At 37.2% G+C, this 24,155-nt stretch overlaps 1 protein-coding gene across 31 annotated transcripts in view; it reads left to right on the top strand.

Annotated features, from left to right (window-relative positions):
- CLASP2 (cytoplasmic linker associated protein 2) overlaps positions 1-24,155 on the top strand; it is a 174,674-nt gene that overhangs the window by 59,128 nt on the left and 91,391 nt on the right. For all 31 annotated transcript variants that reach the window (XM_061395783.1, XM_061395781.1, XM_061395779.1 and 28 more), the window contains 4 exons: positions 14,230-14,309; positions 17,161-17,253; positions 20,761-20,906; positions 23,831-23,966. In XM_061395783.1, coding sequence (XP_061251767.1) covers positions 14,230-14,309; positions 17,161-17,253; positions 20,761-20,906; positions 23,831-23,966 — 455 coding nt within the window. The remainder of the gene's footprint in view (positions 1-14,229; positions 14,310-17,160; positions 17,254-20,760; positions 20,907-23,830; positions 23,967-24,155) is intronic.

Raw genomic sequence — 24,155 nt, 5'->3', positions numbered from 1 at the left:
GATTATGGGTTGCTCCATATCAATATACCATTGCTATGAAAATCCATATTATGTGGATATCAAAAGTATCTTTATGCTTTGAAAATCAGAATAAAGATAAATTGAATTCCCTTTAATAGTCCATTTTTCTGAATAACATTTGTGATTTCATAGTAGGAATTTAAATAAACACATTTTCCCTTCTTTTGGCTTAATGGCTTCAATACAGTTGGTGAATGTACTTGATTATTTCAGATATTTACATTTTTATAGTATTTCAGTCAATAATTTTTTTCAAAAAAAACCTAGGGGCTGTTTTTATGTATGTTTTCATTTAAACCTTGAATTTAATAAAACTCAAGTTTTATTAAAACTCTGATTTAGCTACTTTATTATCTCAGTTTTACTGATAAGCAAACTATAATTTGGTAAATTTAAGCAACTTGAACTGGTCATGCTTTTAATAAGTAGGTGAAGCACAAAAAGCATTTTGTTATATTGCCACCAGTACTAAACTCACTAAACTTTAGATCCTAAAGTTCTGAGATTAAAATCTATAGGAATCATCACTATTTTCAACATCCACAAATCAGTCATTTTAAGCCTCAACTAGTGTGATTCCCAACAAAGTAGAATATTTGGAAATAAGCAAACTAGTAATTTTTCATTATAAATGGAAATGCTTTTTTTAGTGTTTTCCTCTTTACAATTGCCTTTTTAAAGCTTATCTTCTGAGTTATAATGTCCCTATTCCTGTACCAATTATTTTGGCTGCTATTCCTTTTTAAAAATAAAAATTGAGTTAGATGATGATATAATTGTTCTTAATTATAATTCATACCAGAATTTGAGGTTAGTGATTTTGTTTATAATTCATACCAGATTTTGAGGCTAGTGATTTGTCACCTGTCTTGCTTGTCTTACCTGTTTTATTATTTATGTCCAAATATCTATTTTCCACAGATTATGCTAATCATTCCCATTTATTCCTGTCATGCAAACAGCAAAGTTGTTTTCCCTTTTAAACAAAATCAAGATTATGAAAATTGGTATATAATTAATAAAACAAATCTCATAGAATTTGTTTAATCTTGAAATCTGAATTTTTAATTTGTAAACCTTAGTTTCTTGTTTTTGAAATTATATAAAACCAAGTAACTTTCCTGTTTGTGTATTTTGTTTTGCTTGCTTGCTTCTTCTTTTCTTCCCCCTAGTGACTGGGAATGAGACTACCCAGAAGATTTTAACCCTAAAGTTATCTTAAAAGGTGGTACAACCCCAGTTCAGATGAAGAGACTCATAAGTAAATGATATATCCAAGACCAGGTAGTTACTAGCAGAGACAAGACAAGAGCCCAGTGTTTGGCCCACTGTCAAGGGCTTTTTGGATCATCTCTGGATCATCTCCTCCCTCATACTACATGAGATACATATTTCTTATTTTTATCCTATGTAGCAAAACACTATTACATTTGGAATTTAGGGATTGGTTCTGTCTTAAATTACTGTGAATCCCCTCTCATTTATTCATAAGAAGCCCTGGTGCTATCTCTCTTAACTTTGGTTTTAAGATAAATATGATTTGAATAATTAACTGATAAGTAGTTAAATATAAATCGGTAAGCTGCCTAATTAGCTGGTATGTCTAAAAATATATGTGTTTTGCTCCAGTTATTTTCTTTTACCTCAGTTTTGTCTTACCTGTTGTGCAAAACTTGAAACAGATTTCATTGTGCAAAGTTTATTTTATGAAGCTTTCAGAATATTTAAGAGAAGGGAGGAAGTAGTATAAACAACCAGACTATTTTGATTGAAATTAGTAGGCATATTGAAAACCCACTCTCTTCAGAGATAAGTTATTGTTCTTGTCTGCATCTTTGCGTAGAGCCTGCTATGTGTAGGGCTTCACATTAGCCACGGAGCAGACCATCAGAATGCTCAAGGGAAAAGCAAGTGGAAAAGAAATGACAATATCTGTCCATGCTCATTGTCCCACCAACTAGTGTTAGTGCTTGTTAGTGTTTTGGCCTTTCCATGCTTCATTTGCCTATACTTCTTGACTTGAGATTTAAGTGTTAGAAAACTATAGTGTCATATATAGGTAGGCAAATTGACTTCAAAGTTTGTCTCAGAAAAAAGTAAAATGTCACTAACATAGGTCACACATGGGAGGAACTTTTTCCATTAGTTAGACTTGTTATACTTGGTCCATATAAAGTAGAAATTTTTAATATTGATAGGTTATAATTCCAAGCTTATATTTATCACATTATATTATTGAATTGATAAACATTATTTCTATGATGACCATGTTGTACATTTAATTTTTTAATTAAAATTTTAAATTTCTTTTTTTAGAATTAATTTTTACTGGAGTATGGTTGCTTTACAATGTTGTATTGGTTTCTACTTACAGCAAAGTGACTCAGCCATATGTATATGTGTACCTCTCTTTTGGGTTTTCTTCCCATTTAGGTCACCACAGAATATTGAGTAATTCCCTGTGCTCTACAGTAGGTTCTTAGTAATTATCTATTTTATACACAGACATTTTCCCTTTTTAAAATCAGTTTTTGTGTTTCTTAGTAATGCAATGCATAGCTTGATTTTTTTTTTTTTTTTTTTTTTACGTAAAAGGCATGTTGTTGTTGTTTGGTTGCCAGGTCATGTCCGACTCTTTGCCACCCCGTGGAAGGTAGCCTGCTAGGCTCTTCTGTCTATGGAGTTTCCCAGGCAAGAGTACTGGAGTAGGTTGCATTTCCTTCTCTAGGGGACCTTCCCGACCCAGGGATTGAACCTGCATCTCCTGCATTAAAGGCAGATTCTTTATTGCTGAGCCACCTGGGATGCCCATGAAAGATATACTGACTGTTAACAAGTCTAACATTAGAAAAATGTTTAGAAAAAAAAGTTCATAATATCTTGTCTCTAATCTCTTTGCCCTAAGTAGCCAGTATTATCTATAATATTCGTTCCATATCTTATTCCATGTTTATTTGTGTAGGTATTCAGATTAGATTTTGCTCACATTAAATGTGCTTGTAAACACTTTGCAACTTGCTTCCCCCCCCCCCCACAAAACATATTTTTGTTTTTTTAACATCAAGAATGGGAGCTATCACATTTTTTTAAATAATGTAGAGTATTCCACATTATTGATGTACCATGATTTAATAAACCATTTCAGTGTCAATGTCATTCAGGTTGTTCACAACTTAATGCCGTTACTAAGAATGCAGGTCTCCATGTACTTATATATTTGGACCTTCTGGTGCTTCTAATCTGTAGAATTGTTCTATTTGTTGTTGTTTAGTGGCTAAGTCATGTCCAACCCTTTTGCGACCCCATGGACTGTAGCCTGCCAGTCTCTTCTGAAGAGAATACTCTAGGTTACCATTTCCTTCTCTAGAAGGAAATCTGTAGAATAGACTCCTTTAAATAAGGTTGCTTGTGTTTCATTTTAATAAAGACATTATTTTACCTTCTCCAGCATTGAATAGAACAGCTTCATTAATTGTCATTTTGGTGAATGACATTTGGTGAATGTCATTTGGTACCGCTTTCTTTTAATTTGCATCCACCTGTCCAGCCAGGCAGCAGTGAGCAAATATTTACTGAAAGCTTTTTCAGTGTGCTGCTACTTTTTTAATCTCTAGGAAATATCAGGGAACGGAACCAAGACCTGTCCTCCTAGAGTTTATATTCCAGTTAAATTTGGAATATTTGAATTTATTAATGGGAATTAGCATATTCTCTTGTACGAGTTATAATTTATTATTTTCCCATTTTTAAAAATTGGAATGTTTTATCTTCTCAACAGTTTGTTACAATTTTAAAAATATTAGGCCTTTTATGCTCTTATTATAAGTCACAAATATTTCCTCAGTCTCTCTTTTGTCTGTGGCATTTTTATATCAAAATTTTAAAATTTTGTTTTGGTAGGTAAAATATCTGTCCTTTTTTTTACTTCCAAATTTCCTATCTTGTATAAGGACGATTTTGACCAGTCCCAAAAGTTTATACAAATAGTCTAATTTATTCTAAAACATAAAATTATTTTATGTTTAGTTCATTCAGTATATCTGAAATTCTTTTGTATAAGGTGACAGTATATTCATTTTAATTTTCTCCTCAAGCATGGACAAGTTATTGTCTTTACAATTAGATGAAACATTCTTTACTCCATTGACTTGCGATAACTGCTAACTGTGGATTTTGATTCCTGTTGTTTCTTTCCTTTTTCCCTGATGTCAATCCATACTTACTGTAGCTTTTAGTGAGCTGGAATTTATGTAGTTTTTTTTTTAATGTAGCTTTTATTATGAAAAATTTTTAGCATATAGCAAAGTTGGCATACCACAAATAATCATCACCCAGATTTAACAATTAGCATTTTGCCATATTTGTTTTAATCATCTCCATATAGATATATTCCCATAAATACTTTTTTCAAAACTTAACAGTTGGAAAGTAAATTGTCAACATCAGAACATTACAGCCATAAGTATTTAATATGAAGCTTCTAATTCTTAAAAATGTCTTCCTTATAACCATAATACCATTATCATATGCTGGAATAGTTCATAGTAATTTGTATAAAACAATTCCCTTACCAATTTTTATACCACAACATTGACTTTTTTAAAAAAGAGTCTAAGCCAGTTGTCTTTTAAGATTTTCCCATATTGTGGATTTGTCTTGATTTCTCTGTGGTGATATTTAACTTGTTCCTTTAAGCCCTTTTATTTTCTGTAAATTTATTCTTTTAAATTATACACCTCCTTTTAAGCACTTCCATTGTATACTCAAATTTTCTCAAATATCCTAAGAATATTTTCAAAGAACAAGTGATTCTGTGGGGCCTGAAAGAAAAATATACTGTTTCTTAGTTCAGGAATGCCCTCTTCTGTTGGTATCGTGAAATGCAACCTCTTTTCTAATAAATACAAGGGGGTTTTCTATTATACTTCTGATTCTATGACACCTTCTTGTTTCAGGAGAACCCTTATCTTCTCTTCCTTTATCCACCAGGCTTTGAAGGGATACCCACCTCATCTAGATGCTACTTATCCCTGGTTCTGCAAGGAACCGTACTTGATACCTGCGTGCTCCTCCGCCGGGATCCTCCTCTTCCATACAAATTCCTCATATTTTCTCTCCAGCAAGGGCTTTGTAGTTGACATTGCTGGTTTTAGGATGTTTATATTCCCCATTTATTTATAATGGGACAATTGAAGTTTGAAGTGAGAACGTGTATAACAAGTTAGGTGCTCTGGGCAGTTTTGTTTTCCTTTTTGGTCTCTCTCTGCGTTTTGGAGTATTTCGTAGAACATTTGATTTGAAATTGGATGACTACCATTTTACCCTGCGAATCAGAATGTCTACTGTTAAGTTTTAAGATTGCTTTTTTAAAAAGTTTTAAAATTTCCTTTCAAGAGGAAATAACTTTTTTGAAATGGATAATCCGTTATCTCAGTCTTTTGTTAAATTTTAGGACATCATTATTGAATTACTTTCCCTGTTAATCTGAATCATTTCTTTGTCATCTTTCAATTTTTTTTATACATTTGTGAATCTATTTTTGAGGTTTGTATTGTGTCTATCCCTGCACTAAAACCTAATTGTCATCTTCATCTTAGTTTTGTAAGTCTTGATTTCTGGTTGGGCAAGTACTTCTACCTTTTACTTATAAGGATTGTTTCAACAGTTCTTGGCCCATTGGTCTTCCACATAGATTTTAGAATCAGCTTGACAGTTTCCACAAAAAGTCCTGTTTGAGGCTTGATGATGGCAGTAGTTTGGGAGGACTGGACATCTTTATGATACTGAGATTTCCTGTCCATGAACACAGAGTATCTATCCACTAATTTTAGGGTTCTTTAATGTCTCATTAAAATTTAATCGTTCTTCCCCTCACAATTTTTCTTTTTTTTTTTTTTTTGTTTGGTTTGGTTTATTTCTAGGACCTGAAAACGTTTCTCTTTTATAGAAAAACATAATATTTTGTTAAGTTATAAAACTTTATTGAAAAAAAATTTTAAAGGCGTGAGTAAATGGACATGCTACTACATTCCTGGATAGGAAAACAGTATTACAAAGATGTTAAGTCCTCCCCAGATTCATCAGCAGAGTCGATGCATTTTCTTTTCTTTTAAATAGAAGTGTATTTGACATATAAGATTAGTTTTAGTTGTACCACATAATAATTCAAGATTTGTATATATTGCAAAATGACCAGCATAATAAGTCGAGTTAACATCTTTTACCATACATAATTGCAGAACATTTTTTTTCTTGTGATAAGAACTTGTGATATTTACTCTCTCAGCAACTTTTTTTTTAACTTAGTTTCATTTATTTATTTTGCTGTGCTTACTTGCAGCGTGTGGGGTCTAGTTCCCTGACCAGGGATCGAACCTGGGCCCCATGCATTGGGAGCTCAGAGTCTTAGCCATTAGACTACCAGGGAAGTCCCACAACTTTCAAATATGCAATATAATATTAACTGTAGTCAGCATACTGTACTTTGCATTCCAAGACTTAATTTATTTTATAATTGGAAGTTTGTATCTTTTTACTCCCTTCGCCTATTTCATCTACCCCTTGCCTCTAGAAACCACCAATCTGGTCTCTGTATCTGTGCTTTTTTTTTAGTTCACAAATGGCAAGATCATACTGTATTTGTCACTCAGAGTAATTGCCCTCAAGGTTCCTCAGCATAGTATTTTTTAATTTAAAATTTCTAACTTTGTTGCTTGAAGCATGGAAATTAAATTAATTATATTTTGATTTTACAACTAGACACCTAGATAAAGTTTAATTTTTAGATGATTTTACTATATATTGTTTTGAGCTTTTTATCTACCCCAGAGTTTGGTAAATTATAGCCAACAGCCAAATATGTCCTTGCTATCTGATTTAAGAAATAAAGGTTTATTGAAATGTAGCCACACTCATTCATTTGTGAAGAGTTGAGTAATTGCACCACACTCCGTGAGGCCTAAAATATTTTTTATCTGGCCCTTTTCAGAAAAAAAAGCCAACCTCTTATTTAGATAAGCAGACCATCCTTAGGTAATGTTTTGTTTTCTTCATTTTCAGTGCATTGACTTTTTACACTTGTGTTCTTATTTAAAGATTAATCTTCCTAAGTGCACAATTAGATTTACAGTTCTTTTAAAACTTTGAGGATATTAACGTACTCTCTGGCTCCCACTGTTGCTTTGGAGAAGTCTGTTCCGTTCTAGGTGATCTCTTCTTTCTCTGGTGACTGACTCTTTGGTGTTCTGCAGTTACACCACAGAGTTCTAGGCGTGGGTTTCTTTTTCATTGTCTTGTTTGGGTTATGTTGTGCATCCTGACTCTATAGATTGCTGGTTTTCATGAATCTTGAAAGTTCACAGCCATTATCTTTTTGTGAACATTTCCATTCTCTCTCTCTGAGGCACTCCGATTAGATAGAGATTAGAACTTCTCGTGCTGTCCTCCGCATCTTTTCATATACTTGCGTTTCCATGTTTCTTTTGGCCACATTCTGAGTAGTTTATTCAGGTGTATCTTCTAGTTCTCTAAATATTTCTTTTGTTTAATCTTTCAGTCAAAGTTGGTTTTGTTTTGTTTTAATTTAAATAGTTGTAATACTGCATTCTCCTCCCCCCCAAATTATCTGTTTATTCCTGTTATCTTTTGTTGATTGGCATCTTTGTGATTCTATCCATATTATTTCTTTAAGCATTATACCCTCATCTACTAATATTCTGTAGTCTGTAACTTGGAGAAGGAAATGGCAACCCACTCCAGTGTTCTTGCCTGGAGAATCCCAGGGACGGGGGAGCCTGGTGGGCTGCCGTCTATGGGGTCGCACAGAGTCGGACACGACTGAAGCGACTTAGCACGCTGTAACTAGGCAGTTCTCATATCTACACTTCTAAAATTCTGTTCTCTGTTCCCTATGACTTAGTTCACAATGGTTTGCCCTCTTGTGTACAGTCATCCCCCAGTATCTATGAGCGTTGGTTCCAGGACCCACCACAAATACCCACGTCATCGGATACTCAGGTCCCCTAGTCAGTCCTCCCTATTTGCAATTCTGCACCCATGGATTCAGCAAACCATGCATTATGTAGTACTGCATTATTTATCTTAAAAAATCCTAGAGTAATTCCTTTGTGGTTCAGTGGTTAGGACTTTATGCTTTCACTGCCAGGGGTCCAAGTTCAGTCCCTGGTTGGGAAACTAAGATCCTGCATGCCATGCAGACAAAAAAATAAGTAAATAAAACAAAGTGTAGACCTCAGTATTTTTAAAAAACTAAATTCTAAAAAACTATATGTAAGTGGACCCTTGCAGTTCAATTCTGTTTTGTTCAAGGATTCAACATATTTGAACTTTGATTGTCAGTTCATTGCTTGAACTTGGTCCTTCAATTGAATTGGTCCTTCAGGTCCAAATTGAAGGTTCTAGAAGCTTTCCTCAGAGGAAATTTATTTATGCTACACACTAGAGAATCACCAGATAGGGACCCCTTCAGCCTACCCTAGGTCTTGTCTCAACTAGAATTCTCAGTTACTCCTCTCCACCTCTTTCCTGGGAAGTTCACTTTTCAATAGGGAAAGCTGCAAAATTGTATTATAAAATGAGCAACTGTCAGCAATGAAAGCAGATTTTATAGCTCTCTGTGCAGTCTGCTGCAGCTTGCCCTCTAACCACAGTAATTCACATGTCTCCCACATACAAAATGGTACTCGTGGACATTTCCCAAAAGTCTCATCCTAATTATACCATTGGCTTAAAGTCCATCATCTTGTGATCTGCCTCAGGTCCAGATGCATGTGAGCCTCTGGGTGGCTCCTCTCCATCCTAAGGCCTCTGAACTAAAGAGACATCTACTTATACCCCACGTAGTCAACATGTAACAGTGGTACCGGCATGGAAAAGCCGTAATAGACACTCTCATTTAAAAAGGGGAGGAACAGGAACGTCCTAACAGTCACTGATTTGTAGCATTTTGAAGTCCTGCAGGAATCTGCGGTCAGGTTCCCTTACCTCAGGCATCGTGAATGTTCCGTCAAGAAGGTTTCATTCTCTCTTTGGGTATGCTTCTCTGAACCATTGTTTTCCTCTGTTGTTGGTTGCACCCTGGACCCTTGGCTCTGCCCCCCAAAATCTTTTCTTCTTTTGCCTAGAAGTGTCTTATGTTTTCAGCTGAGTATCTTTTTCAGCCTACTTCCCTTAGAAAGTTGAGGATCCAGAAAGCTCTTCTGTCTTTTCATAGCACTCTTCAAAAGCATCAATGGTTGTTTCATTAGCGTAATTCTCTTGAAAAATTATGGATGTTTTATTAATTTTATCAAGGTTCATGCCATACTTCCTTCCATGTTGTTTTTCCTGCATTTATCTTTCTCTTCAGTGCTAGTCGCTTCATTGTAGCATGGGAGGAACCTGCCTCTTTCCACCTCTGAGACTTTGCTCGCCTTGCTCCTGTATCTAAAACATGCTACTTTACCCTTGGCTTAATTCACCTTTGTATCCTTAGTAGTTAAGGACTGGCAAGCATGAAGTTTTCTCTTTATACTTGAACCTCTAGAAGTAGTATTTGGGGATTTCTGAGAGTGCCTGCTCTAGCCAGTCTGGCACACGAGAAGCCATGCTGTCTCCTGAATGACAGTACCCCTAATCGCCCTTCCCCTCCTTGTGCCTCCCAGTGCAAGTGATTACCAGCTTAGAGTAGATTCTGGAGCAGGGGTCAGCAGACTATAGTACACAGGCCAAGTCCAGCCAGCTGTCTGTCTTTATTTCACCTATGAGCTAAGAATGTTTTCTACATCTTTAAATGACTAATAATATTCAAAAGAAGAATAATATTGTATGACATGTGGAAACTGTATCAAATTCAAATTGCAGTAGTCTGCAAGTAGAGCTTTATTGGAATACAGCCTTGTTCACTATTTACATATTGTCTGTGGCTGCTTTTAGGCTATAATGGCAATTATAGTTGAGAAATTGCAACAGAAACCACATGGCCCCCAGAGTCTAAAATATTTACTCTCTAGTCCTTTACAGAAAAAAAATTACTGACCTCTGTTTTAAAGTGGTTAGACAACTGTGCGGGCTTCCCTTGTAGGTCAGTTGGTAAAGAATCTGCCTACAGTGCAGGAGACCTGGGTTCGATTCCCAGGTCGGGAAGATCCCCTGGAGAAGGAAATGGCAACCCACTCCAGTATTCTTGCCTGGAGAATCCCATGGACAGAGGAGCCTGGCGAGCTATAGTCCATGGGATCACAAGACTCAGACACGACTTAGCAACCAAACCACCACCACCACCGCTAGACAACTGGGCAAAGCTCTTCTTTTCTGTTTCAGCTCATTAGCATTCTCTGGTGTGATTGTTAACCCAGTTACGTTTGAAAGAGCTTTAGTCAATTTGGAAGCCAGCTTTGCTTGTCCCTTCAGCCCAACCTCTACCTGTGCTCCTGCTTTCAGACTTAATTTATCTAAATACGTCTCCTTGGTGTGCATGCCCATTCTCCTTTTCTTGCAGTAATATTTGACATGAAAGCCCATTACTCTTTTTTACTTTCTTCTGTGTAGTTATTTCCTTGCTGGTGCTAAAGGGATTTTGTGGTATGTTTAGGTGAACTTTTTAAAGTTGTATCAGAAGATGAAATGTTGAATGTGAAATGAAACAATTGATTCAACAGTTTATTTCCTATGCAGAGATCCTTTTCCTATAATACTTTGTAGGCCAAACACTCAAAATGAAGGTGAGGAAAAAGATTAGGCAAACTAGGTTTATAAAAAGGTCTCCTTATAAGACATGTGAGGTGTAAGAAAGGTTAGAATGCAGAGCTCAGCATGGCCTCTATCTTCGCACTATCAGCAGCACTTCTGCTTAACCACAGTGATTCTCAGAAGTAAGAGTAAGGTAGATTAGGGTCAGCTATTCAAACTATGTAAATTCTTACCAATATTCGTGTCCAGGTTTAGAGACCTAACTGTCATATCTGAGATAGTCCTAAGGCTGATTTGTCTCTGTATCTCTGCAGGACTTCTTTTTTAAAATTTACGTGTTTGGCTGCACCGGGTCTTAAATGTGGCTCATGGGATCTTCTGGCTGTAGTATGTGAACTCTCCTTATAGCATGTGGGATCTAGTTCCCTGACCAGGGATTGAACCTGGGCCCCCTGCATTGGGAGCACAGAGACTTAGCCACTGGACCACCAGGGAAGTCCCTCTTGTGTCGGACTTCTAAAAGCCATTTAATTTCTGCTCCCCCTCTATTGTCCACTAGCTTATTTGACCCTACTCATAATAAGACAGAATTTACTGCATAATCAAGACATTATGATTGGAGTAAAAATTGTGACTTTCAAACTTAGACTTTCCTATGTATGTCTTTAGTCATTGGCACTGGCCTTATCAGGGTTTAGTCAGATTCTCTGCATTCCCTTGAGGCCTTTGGCATTTGTTGTGGCTGGCGGGCTGATGTATGGGCATTAGCATTCTGTTGTACATATGACACTTGAGTAAATTGCATATACACTGTGGTGACTCTTCATACTGCACTCCCCCTTCGCATCTCCATTTGTCAGTAGAACTTTCTGCTTTGCATTCTTGAGCACACTAAGGATAACTGGCTGTGCTGTGGTGTTTCTGTGCAGGTCTCCTGTACCAGCTGGGATGTATACTTTACAGGAGTCAGATATTGGTTCTCAGACTTCCCTAATGGTTGCTCAGTTGCTCTTAATATTGTAACAAAGTATTTTGCAAGAAATGGTATTAACATATAAAGGAACAAAATATATTAATAATTGTGGAAAGAAAGTTGTTATGAAAACTGTGTTGAATGTTTAGGAACTACTGGATAAGGTTGTTACTCAGTTGCTCAGTTGTGACTCTTTGCAATCCCACGGCTGCAGCACAGCAGGCTTCTCTGTCCTTCACCATCTCCTGGAGTTTGCTGAAACTCATGCCCATTGAGTTGGTAAGGCCATCAAACCATCTCATCCTCTGTCGTCCCCTTCTCCTCCTGCCTTCAGTCTTTCCCAGCATCAGGGTCTTTACTGATAAGTTGTCTGTTCGCATCAGGTGGCCAAACTATCGGAGCTTTAGCTTCAGTGTCAGTCCTTCCAATGAATAGTCAGGGTTGATTTCCTTTAGGATTGACTGGTTGGATCTCCTTGCAGTCCACGTGATTCTCAAGAGTCTTCTCCAACACCACAGTTCAAAAGCATCAATTCTTGAGTGCTCAGCCTTCTTTATGGTCCAACTCTCACATCTGTACATGACTACTGGAAAAATGATAGGTTTGACTATATGCACCTTTGTCTGCAAACTAATGTCTGCTTTTTAATACACTGTCTAGGTTTGTCCTTGTTTTCTTCCAAGGAGCAAACATCTTATCATTTCATGGCTTCAGTCACTGTCTGCAGTGATTTTGGAGCCCAAGAAAATAAAGTCTCTCACTGTTTCCATTGTTTCCCCATCTATTTGCCATGAAGTGATGGGACTAGATGCCATAATCTTCATTTTTTGAATGTTGACTTTTAAGCCAGCTTTTTCACTCTCCTCTTTCACCTTCATCAAGAGGCTCTTTAGTTCCTCTTCACTTTCTGCTGTTAAGGTGGTATCATCTTCATATCTGAGGTTATTGATATTTCTCCCAGCAATCTTGATTCCAGCTTGTGAATCATCCAGCCTGGCATTTTGCATGATGTATTCTGCATAGAAGTTAAATGAGCAGGGTTACAATATACAGCCTTGATGTACTCCTTTCCCAATTTGGAACCAGTCTGTTTTTCCATGTCCAGTACTAATTGTTGCTTTTTGACCTACATACAGATTTCTCAGAAGGCGGGTAAGGTGGTCTGGTATTCCCATCTCTTGAATTTTTCACAGTTTGTTGTGATCCACACCATCTAGCATTGTCAAGGAAGCAGAAGTAGATGTTTTTCTGGCATTCTCTTGCTGTTTCTATGATCCAGTAGATGTTGGCTATTTGAACTCTGGTTCTCCTACGTTTTCTAAATCCAGTTTGAACATCTGGAAGTTCTCGGTTCACATACTGTTGAAGCCTAGCTTGAAGGATTTTGAGCATTACCTTGCTAGCATGTGAAACAAGTGCAATTGAACGGTAGTTTGAACATTCTTTGGCCTTGCCCTTCTTTGGAATTGGCATGAAAACTTACCTTTTCCAGTCCTGTGGCCACTGCTGCTAAATTTGCTGGCATACTGAATACAGCACTTTAACAGCAGCGTCTTTTAGGATTTCAAATAGCTCAGCTATAATTCCACAACATCCACTAGCTTCGGTCGTTGTGATGCTTTTAAGGCCCACTTGACTCCACACTGCAGAATGTCTGGCTCTAGGTCAGTGATCACACCATCGTGATTATCTGGGTCGTGAAGATCTTTTTTGTACAGTTCTTTTGTGTATTCTTGCCATCTCTTCTTAATATCTTCTGCTTCTGTTAGGTCCATATCATTTCTGTCCCTTATTGTGTCCATCTTTGCATGAAATGTTCCCTTGGTATCTCTGATTTTCTTGGAGAGATCTCTAGTCTTTCCCATTCTATTGTTTTCCTCTATTTCTTTGTATTGATCGCTGAGGAAGGCTTTCTTACCTCTTCTTGCTGTTCTTTGGAACTCTGCAGTCTAGTGGGTATTTCTTTTCCTTTAGCTTCTCTTCTTTTCTCAGCTATTTCTCAGACAACCATTTTGCATTTCTTTTTAGGTTAATTAGTGGCTTTTAAGTAAGTACTGCCTACTGAGTTTACTTTTTGATTGTGTATATACAGTAAGAGATCTCTATATATGTTTGAAGTTAATTTGAAGACCCTCATTTTTTTCACATTTGCTTTCCTGACCACTGCAGCACACATGGATCCTTTATCTCACTTATTTGCCATCAATAGTGACATTGTCGCTTAAACTGTTCCTCTTTTTAAATGTTTATCCTTTTACCTGTATTTCTTGTGTCCTTGCTGTTTCGTTGAACGAAGGGTGAGAGGGTTTGTATAGTTTGGATTCTTTTACCAGCCTCGTCTAGTATCTTATAGAGAGTTAATCAACTACTATTAAGTACCTTCTCTTTTCTGAGAAGTTGAAGAGTTTTTAATGTCTTCTTGTAAAATGGAATGTCTCAAAATTATGCCTTTTTCATATCAAAAGTTAATTTTTTCATGGCATTCATGGTGCTAAAATGCTTAAAAGTAAACTTAAAAAAAATTTTTTTTTCTTTTTAATTATCAGGTGCTTCTAAGGAAGGAGGTGCTGGAGCAGTTGATGAGGATGATTTTATAAAAGCTTTTACAGATGTCCCTTCTGTTCAGGTAAGGGTACCAGTAATGTAGCATTCCCCATTCATATTCTATGTTATAATCACTTGTTTTTGTCCGTTTTTTCAAATCTTTTTTTTTTCTGAATTGACTGCATAAATAAAATACTTGACTTACTATTATCAAATTATTATTTATTGGTACATTTGGATGTTCAAGTGATTTTTCAGTGAGGCTGAGATAAAATTAAATCCATATCGTTGAGTCATATTACATTACAGTGTCTCAGTATATCCACTGTTTTTTTTAAAGGTGCTTGTAAACAGTGTTCTTTCATTTTTTCCCCCCTATCTTTTTGTCTGCTTCATCTATTTCTCCTCTACAGCTGCATCCTTCTTTATTTGACTGTTGAATATTTGAGATTTCTTAAGGGTTTAGTTTTAGGCCTCTCTTCTTACTCTCCATTTTCTTACTAAGTCACTTCCTTCAAATCTATGGCTTTAGTTCCTGCCTTTACATAGATAATGCTTAGTTTTTTATCTCTAAGCCAGACGTCTCTTTATTGTGAAAGTAATTTTTCCACCTATTGTTTCTTTACATCTCCTTTTAGATGTCTCTGAGGCATCTCAGGTTCAACCTGTGCACAACTGGATTCATGATCTTCTCCTTTCAAATGTACTCTTTCAGGATTTCATGTGGAAGCCGTTACTGAAACAGTTACAAAATCCAGACACCTAGAAATTATTCCTACTGATTGCTAACTTAGCAGGGAAAGCAGGAGGCAGGAAAGGCTTAGACACTCCATTGATCCTTCTCTAACAGAATGTTATCTGGTCCCTCTCTGACCTCTTCCACCTTGTCTCATGCCTTGCTGCTGTTGGTATTCTTGTTTCTGGCAAGTTTCGTTTCGTTTTAAGTAAAAGGGGAATTTAATGGCTGATGAAAGTGAAAAACATAACCAGGGCCATTTTGAGGTATCCATGTATACCACTCAGATGGTATCCAGAACCCTGTTCTTTGTTAGGTCTTATTTCTGGACCCTTCTACATTGTCTTCCCTTGCAGTCAGCAATATGGCTATAGCTGTTCAAGCCTCAGACCCTCACTACACTCTGTCTGTTCTCCTGGTTGACCATGTAAAACTTGTGTTTCATTCTAATCGAACTGATTTGGGTCACATGCCCACTTCTGAACCTTGACTGTGATGTAGAGAAATCCTGTGTACTGACTGACTTAGGCCTGGGTCACTGGTTCTTTGCCTGGTTTCCTTTGCACTCTTTACTACTGTACTTGGCCTTCTCTCAGTTTCTTTCAGGGCTTTGGCACATGCTGTTCACTGATCTCTGTTTTGTCTGATGATATCTGCCCCAGTTTATGTTTGACTTTCCTCACTGGTTCACTTCCCTCTTATATGTACACTTTCATGATAGTGTGTAATTCTCCTTGGTGGTACTTTCTATTTGTAATTTCATATTTTATATAATTTGATTAATTCTTTTCTCTTTTGACTAGATTATATGCTGCTGAGACAAAAACCATGCCTATTTTTTGGTAACCATAGTGTCCTTTATGCCTAGAATACTGCATCCTTGTTATGTGAACACTTGTTAAGTGAGTGAAAGGTGTTTGGCAGTTAGCTCCTGAGGGAAACAAAGTGAGCATCTCTCCTGGCTGCTGTCTAGCATGGACAGGGGTGGAGGAGGTATTAACCTAAAACAAATACGTATCAACATATGAATGCAATTTAGTTCAGTTCAGTTCAGTCGCTCAGTCGTGTCTGACTCTTTGTGACCCCATGGACTGCAGCATGCCAGGCTTCCCTGTCCATCACCAACTCCTGGAATTTACTCAAGCTCACATCCATTGAGTCGGTGAGCCATCCAACCATTTCATCCTCTGTTGTCCCCTTCTGTTTCCCAGCATCAGAGTCTTTTCAAATGAGTCAGTTGTTCATATCAGGTGACCAAAGGATTGGAGTTTCAGCTTCCGCATCAGTCCTTCCAATGAATATTCAGGACTGATTTCCTTTAGGATTGACTGGTTGGATCTCATTGCAGTCCAAGGGACTCTCGAGAGTCTTCTCCAACACCACAGTTCAAAAGCATCAATTCTTCGGCACTGAGCCTTCTTTATAGTCCAACTCTCACATCCATCCATGACTACTGGAAAAACCATAGCCTTGACTAGACGGACCTTTGTTGACAAAGTAATGTCTCTGCTTTTTAATATACTGTCTAGGTTGGATAACCTTTCTTCCAAGGAGTAAGCGTCTTTTAATTTCATGGCTGCAGTCACCATCTGCAGTGATTTTGGAGCCCCCAAAATAAAGTCAACCACTGTTTCCCCATCTATTTGCCATGAAGTGATAGGACTGGATGGAGAAGGAAATGGCAACCCACTCCAGTATTCTTGCCTGGAGAATCCCAGGGACTGGGGAGCCTGTTGGGCTGCCGTCTGTGGGGTCGCACAGAGTCGGACACGACTGAAGCAACTTAGCAGCAGATAGGACTGGATGCCATGATCTTAGTTTTCTGAATGTTGAGCTTTAAGCTAACTTTTTCACTCTCTATGAAATCAATAGATTTGTTATATACCTGAAGTCATTTAGAGGAATCATTCCTATTTTTACTAATCTGTAGGATATTTGTATTTCATTTTTAAATGACAAAGCATTTCAAGAGTGTATTTGAAGTTACTTATGAGTGGAGAAAATACCCTTAACTAGGTAACTGGTAAGGAAGATAAAGTATTTTATTTTATTATTGTTTGTAATGTATTTCCATTCTTCATTTTAAAAATGGTGCTAAAATGGGAAAAATACTGTTAAATGATTATTTTAAACATCAGGGCATCATTTTGTTGTGGCAAGAAATATTAATGTTATCATTTTGCATCTTTTCTTTAAGATCTATTCTAGTCGAGAACTTGAAGAAACGTTAAATAAAATCAGGGAAATTTTGTCAGATGACAAACACGACTGGGATCAGCGTGCCAATGCAGTAAGTGTTCTATTTTTTATTTTCTTCTCTCTCTCTTTCCTCCCCACCCCGCCGCCACCCTAGTGTTCTTTTTCAAAAACTTGGAAATTTAGTAGTAGTACTATCTGGTATTTGCTTGTGAAATAAAGTCTGATAAGTAGTATTTCACTCTGGAAAACAAATTGAGATATTAGGCCTTTTTCAGGGTGCATTTTTTTTCTGTTTTGCTGTTCAGGAAGAGTCTTTCTCATCCATTTGTTACTGTCTCCACCTGTGTTACTTGTTGAGCTTCCCTGATGCCCCAGTGCCGTGGCTTTCCTTTGGGTTACATAGTTGTGGAGTAAAGGGAACCCTTGGGCACTTTTGGTAGGAATCTAAATTCATAGGGATGGCATTAAATCTGTAGATTGCTTTCGTAGTATGGCCATTTAACAATATTCATTCTTCCAGTCCAAGAGCATGGGATAGCTTTTCATGTCTTTGATTTATCTACAGTTTCCTTCATCAGTGTGTTATGTTTCTTAGTGAATGTCTTTTACCTCCTTGGTCAGGTTTATTCCTAGGTGTGTGTGTATGTAATATATATGTAATGAAAGTGTTAGTCCCTCAGTTGTATCCAATTCTTTGTGGCCCCATAGACTGTAGCCTGCCAGGCTCCTCTGTCCATGGAATTCTTCTGGCAAGAGTACTGGAGTGGGTTGCCATTTCCTTCTCCAGGGCATCTTCCCGACCCAGGGATCAAACACAGGCAGATCCTTTCCTGTCTGAGCCACCGTGGATGTGGTTTTAAAAGATTTTTTTTTTTTACTTTCTGATATTTCATTGTTAGTATAAAGAAATGCAACTGATTTCTATATGTTAATCTTGTATCCTGCTGCTTTGCTGAATCCATTTAGTAGTTGTAATCGTTTTATTGTGGCATCTCTAGGGTTTTCCAGAAAATCATGTTACTTGCATGTGATGGCAATTTTACCTCTTCCCTTCCAATTTGGATACCTTTTATTTCTTTTTCTTGTCTGATTCCTATTACTAAGAGTTTTAATAAATCTTGTGTTGAACCGAAGTGGTAGAGTGGGCATCCTTGTCTTGTTTCCGATTTTAATGGCAGTGTTTTCTGCTTTTTACCATTGAGTGTTGTTTGGGTTTGTCATGAACCATTGTCTGTGAGTTTGTCATAAATAGCTTTTATTGAGATATGTTGAGATATGTTTCTTTTATACCCACTTTAGTAAGAGTTTTTTATCATAAATGGTTGTTAAATTTTGTCAGATTCTTTTCTGCATCTGTTGAGATGATCATGTGATTTCTTTTGATGATGTGCTGTGTTACATTTTTTGATTTGCATATGTTGAACCATCCTTGTGACCCTGGGATGAATCCAGTTTGATCAAAGTGTATGACCCTTTTCATATGTAATTGGATTCAGTTTGCTAATATTTTATTGAGGATTTTTTCATTTGTATTCATCAAAGATATTGGCCTGTAATTTTCTTTTTTGGTAGCGTCTTTGGTTTTGGTAGTAGGGTGATGGTGGCTTCATAGAATTACTTTGGGAAGGTTCCCTCTACTTTAGTTTTTTGTTTTATTTATTTATTTGACTGCACCAAGTCTTAGTTGTGACATGGGGACTCTTTTAGCTGTGGCGTGTGGGATCTAGTTACTGACCAGGGATTGAACTCAGGCCCCCTGCATTGGGAGTGCAGCATCTTAGCCATTCCACTAGGGAAGTCCCTCTTTTTGGAAGAGTTGGAGAAGGTTTGGTGTAAGTTCTTTTTTGTATGTTTGATAGAATTCCTCAGTGAAACCATCTTGTCATGGACTTCCATTTGCAGGGAGCTTTTTTTAATTGCAGATTATATAAATTTTTCATGATCAATGATCAGATTGTTCAGATTACCTGTTAATTCTTCATTCAGTTTTGGTGGGCTGTATGTTTCTAGAAAGTAAGATGGACTTGTTCTGTTTTGTGCTGTATTAACAATATTACAATAAACATCTATGCATGTATCTATAACAGTGGTGTTTTTATTTTTGTAGGTTAAATTTTTATAGATGAGGTTGACGGGTAAAGAATAGATGATACAGTTTTATTTCAGTAGATATTGCCAAAATATTTTGAACAAAGATATTAGTCATTCATGATCTACTTAACAGTAAGAATATATGTTTTCTGTCTGGTACTGGGTTTTACTGAGTCTTAACTTTTGCCCATCTAAGGAAGGAAAATGGTATGTCTTTGTTGTAATTTGCATTTGCTTATCACTAGTAAGGTTGAAGGCAATGGCACCCTACTCCAGTACTCTTGCCTGGAAAATCCCATGGACGGAGGAGCCTGGTAGGCCGCAGTCCATGGGGTCGCTAGGAGTCGGACACGACTGAGCGATTTCACTTTCCCTTTTCACTTTCCTGCATTGGAGAAGGAAATGGCAACCCACTCCAGTGTTCTTGCCTGGAGAATCCCAGGGACGGGGGAGCCTGGTGGGCTGCCGTCTCTGGGGTCGCACAGAGTCGGACACAACTGAAGCGACTTAGCAGCAGCAGCAGTAAGGTTGAACACGTTTCCTTGTATTTATTTTAGCCAATGTAATATTTGGTTGTCTTTTTTTCACTTTATTGCCATTCCTTGTGCATTGTACTGTTGTGTTGCAGATAATTTTTTCCTACCATATTGTGATTTTTTTAGTTAATCTCATTTAGATGCCTCCTGATTTCTGCTTACGATAGTTTCCCTTCTTATATATACTTAAGGTTATATAATATTCTTTCAACTATTTTTTTAATATCCACAATATTTTTTTATACTTTCCATCTTTAGTTCATCTTTTTTAACTTTGAAAGATATCTTTAAAAATTTAGAGAAGCTCAGAAATTAATATGCTGCTGTTGCTAAGTCACTTCAGTTGTGTTCGACTCTGTGACCCCATATGTGGCAGCCCACCAGGCTCCCCCGTCCCTGGGATTCTCCAGGCAAGGATACTGGAGTGGGTTGCCATTTCCTTCTCCCATGCATGAAAGTGAAAAGTGAAAGTGAAGTCACTCAGTCATGTCCGACTCTTAGAGATCCCATGGACTGCAATCTACCAGGCTGCTCCGTCCATGGGATTTTCCAGGCAAGAGAACGGGAGTGGGGTACCATTGCCTTTTCCAAGATTAATATGAGATTCTACATAATAATGGGTATTATTTAGGTAAACTTTTAACTTCTGTGTGTGAGCACAGATGTGCACCTGAGTATGTCTTTTGTCACAATTTTAAATAGACTCCCTTAAAACTTTAAGATTTATTTATATATTCAAACATTATATATGTCTATTATACATATAACTGAATCTGTAATGTTCTTTTCCAGAAAGCTGTTTTGTTTCTTCACATGTTTGTTTATGTTTAGTGCTGTTAAAATGTCTGAATATAGTTATAAAATCTAATGAAAACTTTTAAAATTTTGTTCAAATAATGTTTAGGAAGTTGTTTGTTTTTTTATACTGCTTTACTTTTTAATGTCAGTAATGAAAATTTTCTTTATTTCAGCTAAAGAAAATTCGATCATTGCTTGTTGCTGGAGCTGCACAATATGATTGCTTTTTCCAGCATTTACGCTTGTTGGATGGAGCACTTAAACTTTCCGCTAAGGATCTTAGATCCCAAGTGGTTAGAGAAGCTTGCATTACTGTAGCGTAAGTATATTCTTTGTGTGATAAGTATTTTTTATGAATTAATTTCGTGCTCATTGATTGAGTTACTCATTCAGTAAAGCACTAGTAAGATAACCCCCCTAAAGCATGATCCAAAAATCATATGCATAAGGATTAAATTTGTGTGATTTTGAAAAAAAAAAAAAATCTTTCTTAATAGTACTTTATACCAACTTTGAACTATGTTTATATGTCAAAAGTCGACTGGTAGATTTTTGGTCACTAACTCTGTGAGTATAAGAAAAAAATGAATGGGTCTCAGAACCGGCTCTTCTTATGTAATGTTCTCTTTGCTAATTTGGATATTAAGCTTTTTTTCTGACATTTTAGCAATTGTCCTCGAATTGTAACATCCATCATTAACTTATCAAAGTCTAAACCTATTCAGTATGTTTATATTTTTCTATAATTTAAGGATGGTAGAACACTTGAACTCTTCTTACTGCTGCTCCTGACCAAAAAGAAAAAATTTGTTGTATATATTGTTGTATAAGCCTTCCTTTGAGAGGGAACACTTAGATACATACTATTAGTATTTATAATCCGGATCATATTAGATGTCCTAGTCAGAACAGAAAAAAATAAACTAAAAAACTCAGGAAATAAAAACTATGAGGATTGCAAGAAAAGGAACAAAACTGCCCTTATTAACAGATGATATAATTATCCATGCAGAAAAAGTCAAGAATTAATAAATGATTATAATTAAGGAACCATGTAGCATGGTTGCTAGATACAAGTCAATATACCAAAATAATTGAGTATCTCTTGATAGCAAAACAAAACAAAACAAAAATCTTCAAATTGTAACCTTGGAAAATACTTCATGATGAGAATTCCGCTTCTTGCCATGATGCAATAACTGGTATAGGATTAGCCCTCTTGCAGAAAACTGAAGAAAATGTATAAGACAACTGTGTACAGATAATGGACAGCAGACAGAGCAGGACTGTAATTCTTGAAACATATCAGTTGAACAGTACCATCAGCACAGTTTTGACCTGGATGCATTTCTGAACCGTGGAGGGGGAGGGAGAACCCAGGCAGAGCAAGACAGTCTTACTCAGTTGAAGAAGAAACAAGAGATGGGAGGTTCTGAAAGCTGAAGTGGCTAAACTTTTCAGTGCAGAATACTGGGGAGAAGAGAGCTATAACAGAAAAAGAGCCATAGAAGTCTGCATAGGGGATCCATGAGTCTAGTTGAACACTAATCTGTGCATGTGAAACGTACAACTCTCTGGGGACAGGAAAGACCTACTGCTGGAAGCCATGAGGTAAACAACAGTTCCCAGAACTTGCATGGGCTGGGACAGGTTCAAGTTTTGAGGAACCAGACTGGAGAGACCTTGTCAAACCCCCAGGGCATGCATTTGAGACCCCAGAAAGGCTGTTGTGTAGGAATCGTACTGCTCAGGCTACTCGAAGCTGAGTACTCTCAGGCTACCCCTCCTAACAAGCTGGGAAAGATGAGGCTACTTCCAAAGGACATCACCTGCTGACCAGAACAAAAGGCTCACACTTTAAAGGAGGACAGCAACATCAGTGCACGGGTGGCCTCCCCTGCTTCTCATCTGAGTTTCACAAGGGAAAACTGAATGTGTAACTGAACACTAGTAAATAGGTCTGAATACTGCTTTGAATCAGGAATCTGATATTTCGGAGCTAACTGTATTCTAAATAAGGTATAACTATGTAGAAATGTGAGTATTTACAGCATTCTTCATAAGTGTTTTACCTAAAGTCATACTGCTCCTGCTGCTGCTAAGTCACTTCAGTCGTGTCCAACTCTGTGTGACCCCATAGACGGCAAACCATATCAAATTAATTAGGCTGGATTAGTTGTTTAACTGCAAATTTGGAAAGAGAAGACACATTTGTTTAGAGTCACCCAACTAACCAGTGCATCTGTGCACGCTAAGTCACTTCAGTCATATCTAACTCTGTGCGATCCCATGGACTGTAGCCTGCCAGGTTCCTCTGTCTGTGGGATTCTCCAGGCAAGAATACTAGAGTGGGTTGCCACGCACTCCTCCAGAGGATTTTCCCTGCCCAGGGATCAAAGCTACGTCTCTTATGTCTCCTGCATTGGCAGGCAGGCTCTTCACCACTGGCGCCACCTGGGAAGCTCCAGTCAATGTATGTGTGTTAGTTGTTCAGTTGTGTCCAACTCCTTGGGACCCCCTGGACTGTAGCTCACCAGGCTCCTCTGTTCATGGAATTTTCCCCAGGCAAGAATACTGGAATGGGTTGCCATTTCCTTCTTCAGAGGAACTTCCCAACCCAGGGACTGAACCCGAGTACCCTGCATTGCACGCAGATTCTTTACTGACTGAACCACCATTCTTTACTGTCGGTTTACCAGGGAAGCTGGTAACCATTGTATGGTAGAGTTCTATTTTCAATCAAGAATTCTGAAATCCTACACCAAACATGTCAGGAAGTATTTGTGACTGAAATAGTAGTGGTACCATTAATACAAATAGCAGAACACTGATTTGGGTAAGATTTTACTTGTTTGTACAGTATGTTGAATATAAGATTGATACTGGGGCATCAGAATGAAAATATCTGATGGATAAAGACTAAACATCAGGACAGTCAAAGCTGAGTGTTTTACCTGTCATGTTCATGCTTAAATTCTGAGATCAAATGGCTTCTCTGTTGCAGAGAGATGCTTAAAATGCCAAAGTCAACTCTGCACTAGACAGTAAAAGGTCAGGGAGAAGAAAGAAATACTTAATATCTGCACTTCCCTTTCTCTCTTTTGTTTTTCTGCCATTTTAGAACTGGTTAAAATAAAGATTTTAGGTTAATTCAGTAAAAGAATATTTTAAAATTACATGGTCCTACCTATATTTAATGTTAAACTATTTTTCTAAGACAACATTTTTTGTCTTCCTTTATAGCCATCTTTCAACAGTTTTGGGAAACAAGTTTGATCATGGCGCTGAAGCCATTGTACCTACACTTTTTAATCTCGTCCCCAATAGTGCAAAAGTCATGGCGACTTCTGGATGTGCAGCAATCAGATTCATAATTCGGGTAGGTTCTTTTCCTTTCTTTTTTTTTTTTCCTGTCTTTCTCTGTGTGTCTGCCTGTCCATTTGTCTGTCTCTCTCTCTCTCTTTCAATGTACTTAAATAAATCATTGGAATTTTTTTAAACCCCAAGAAAAAAATTACTTTTGAGTAATTTTTCTGATAATAAAAGTAATACACAGGTATTAATGAAA

This window comes from Bos javanicus, chromosome 22 (assembly GCF_032452875.1).
Source record: "Bos javanicus breed banteng chromosome 22, ARS-OSU_banteng_1.0, whole genome shotgun sequence".
In the NCBI taxonomy this organism is placed as follows: Eukaryota; Metazoa; Chordata; class Mammalia; order Artiodactyla; family Bovidae; genus Bos; species Bos javanicus.
The sequence above is the reverse complement of the archived record's forward strand: the minus strand, read 5'-3'. Positions and strand labels throughout refer to the sequence as shown.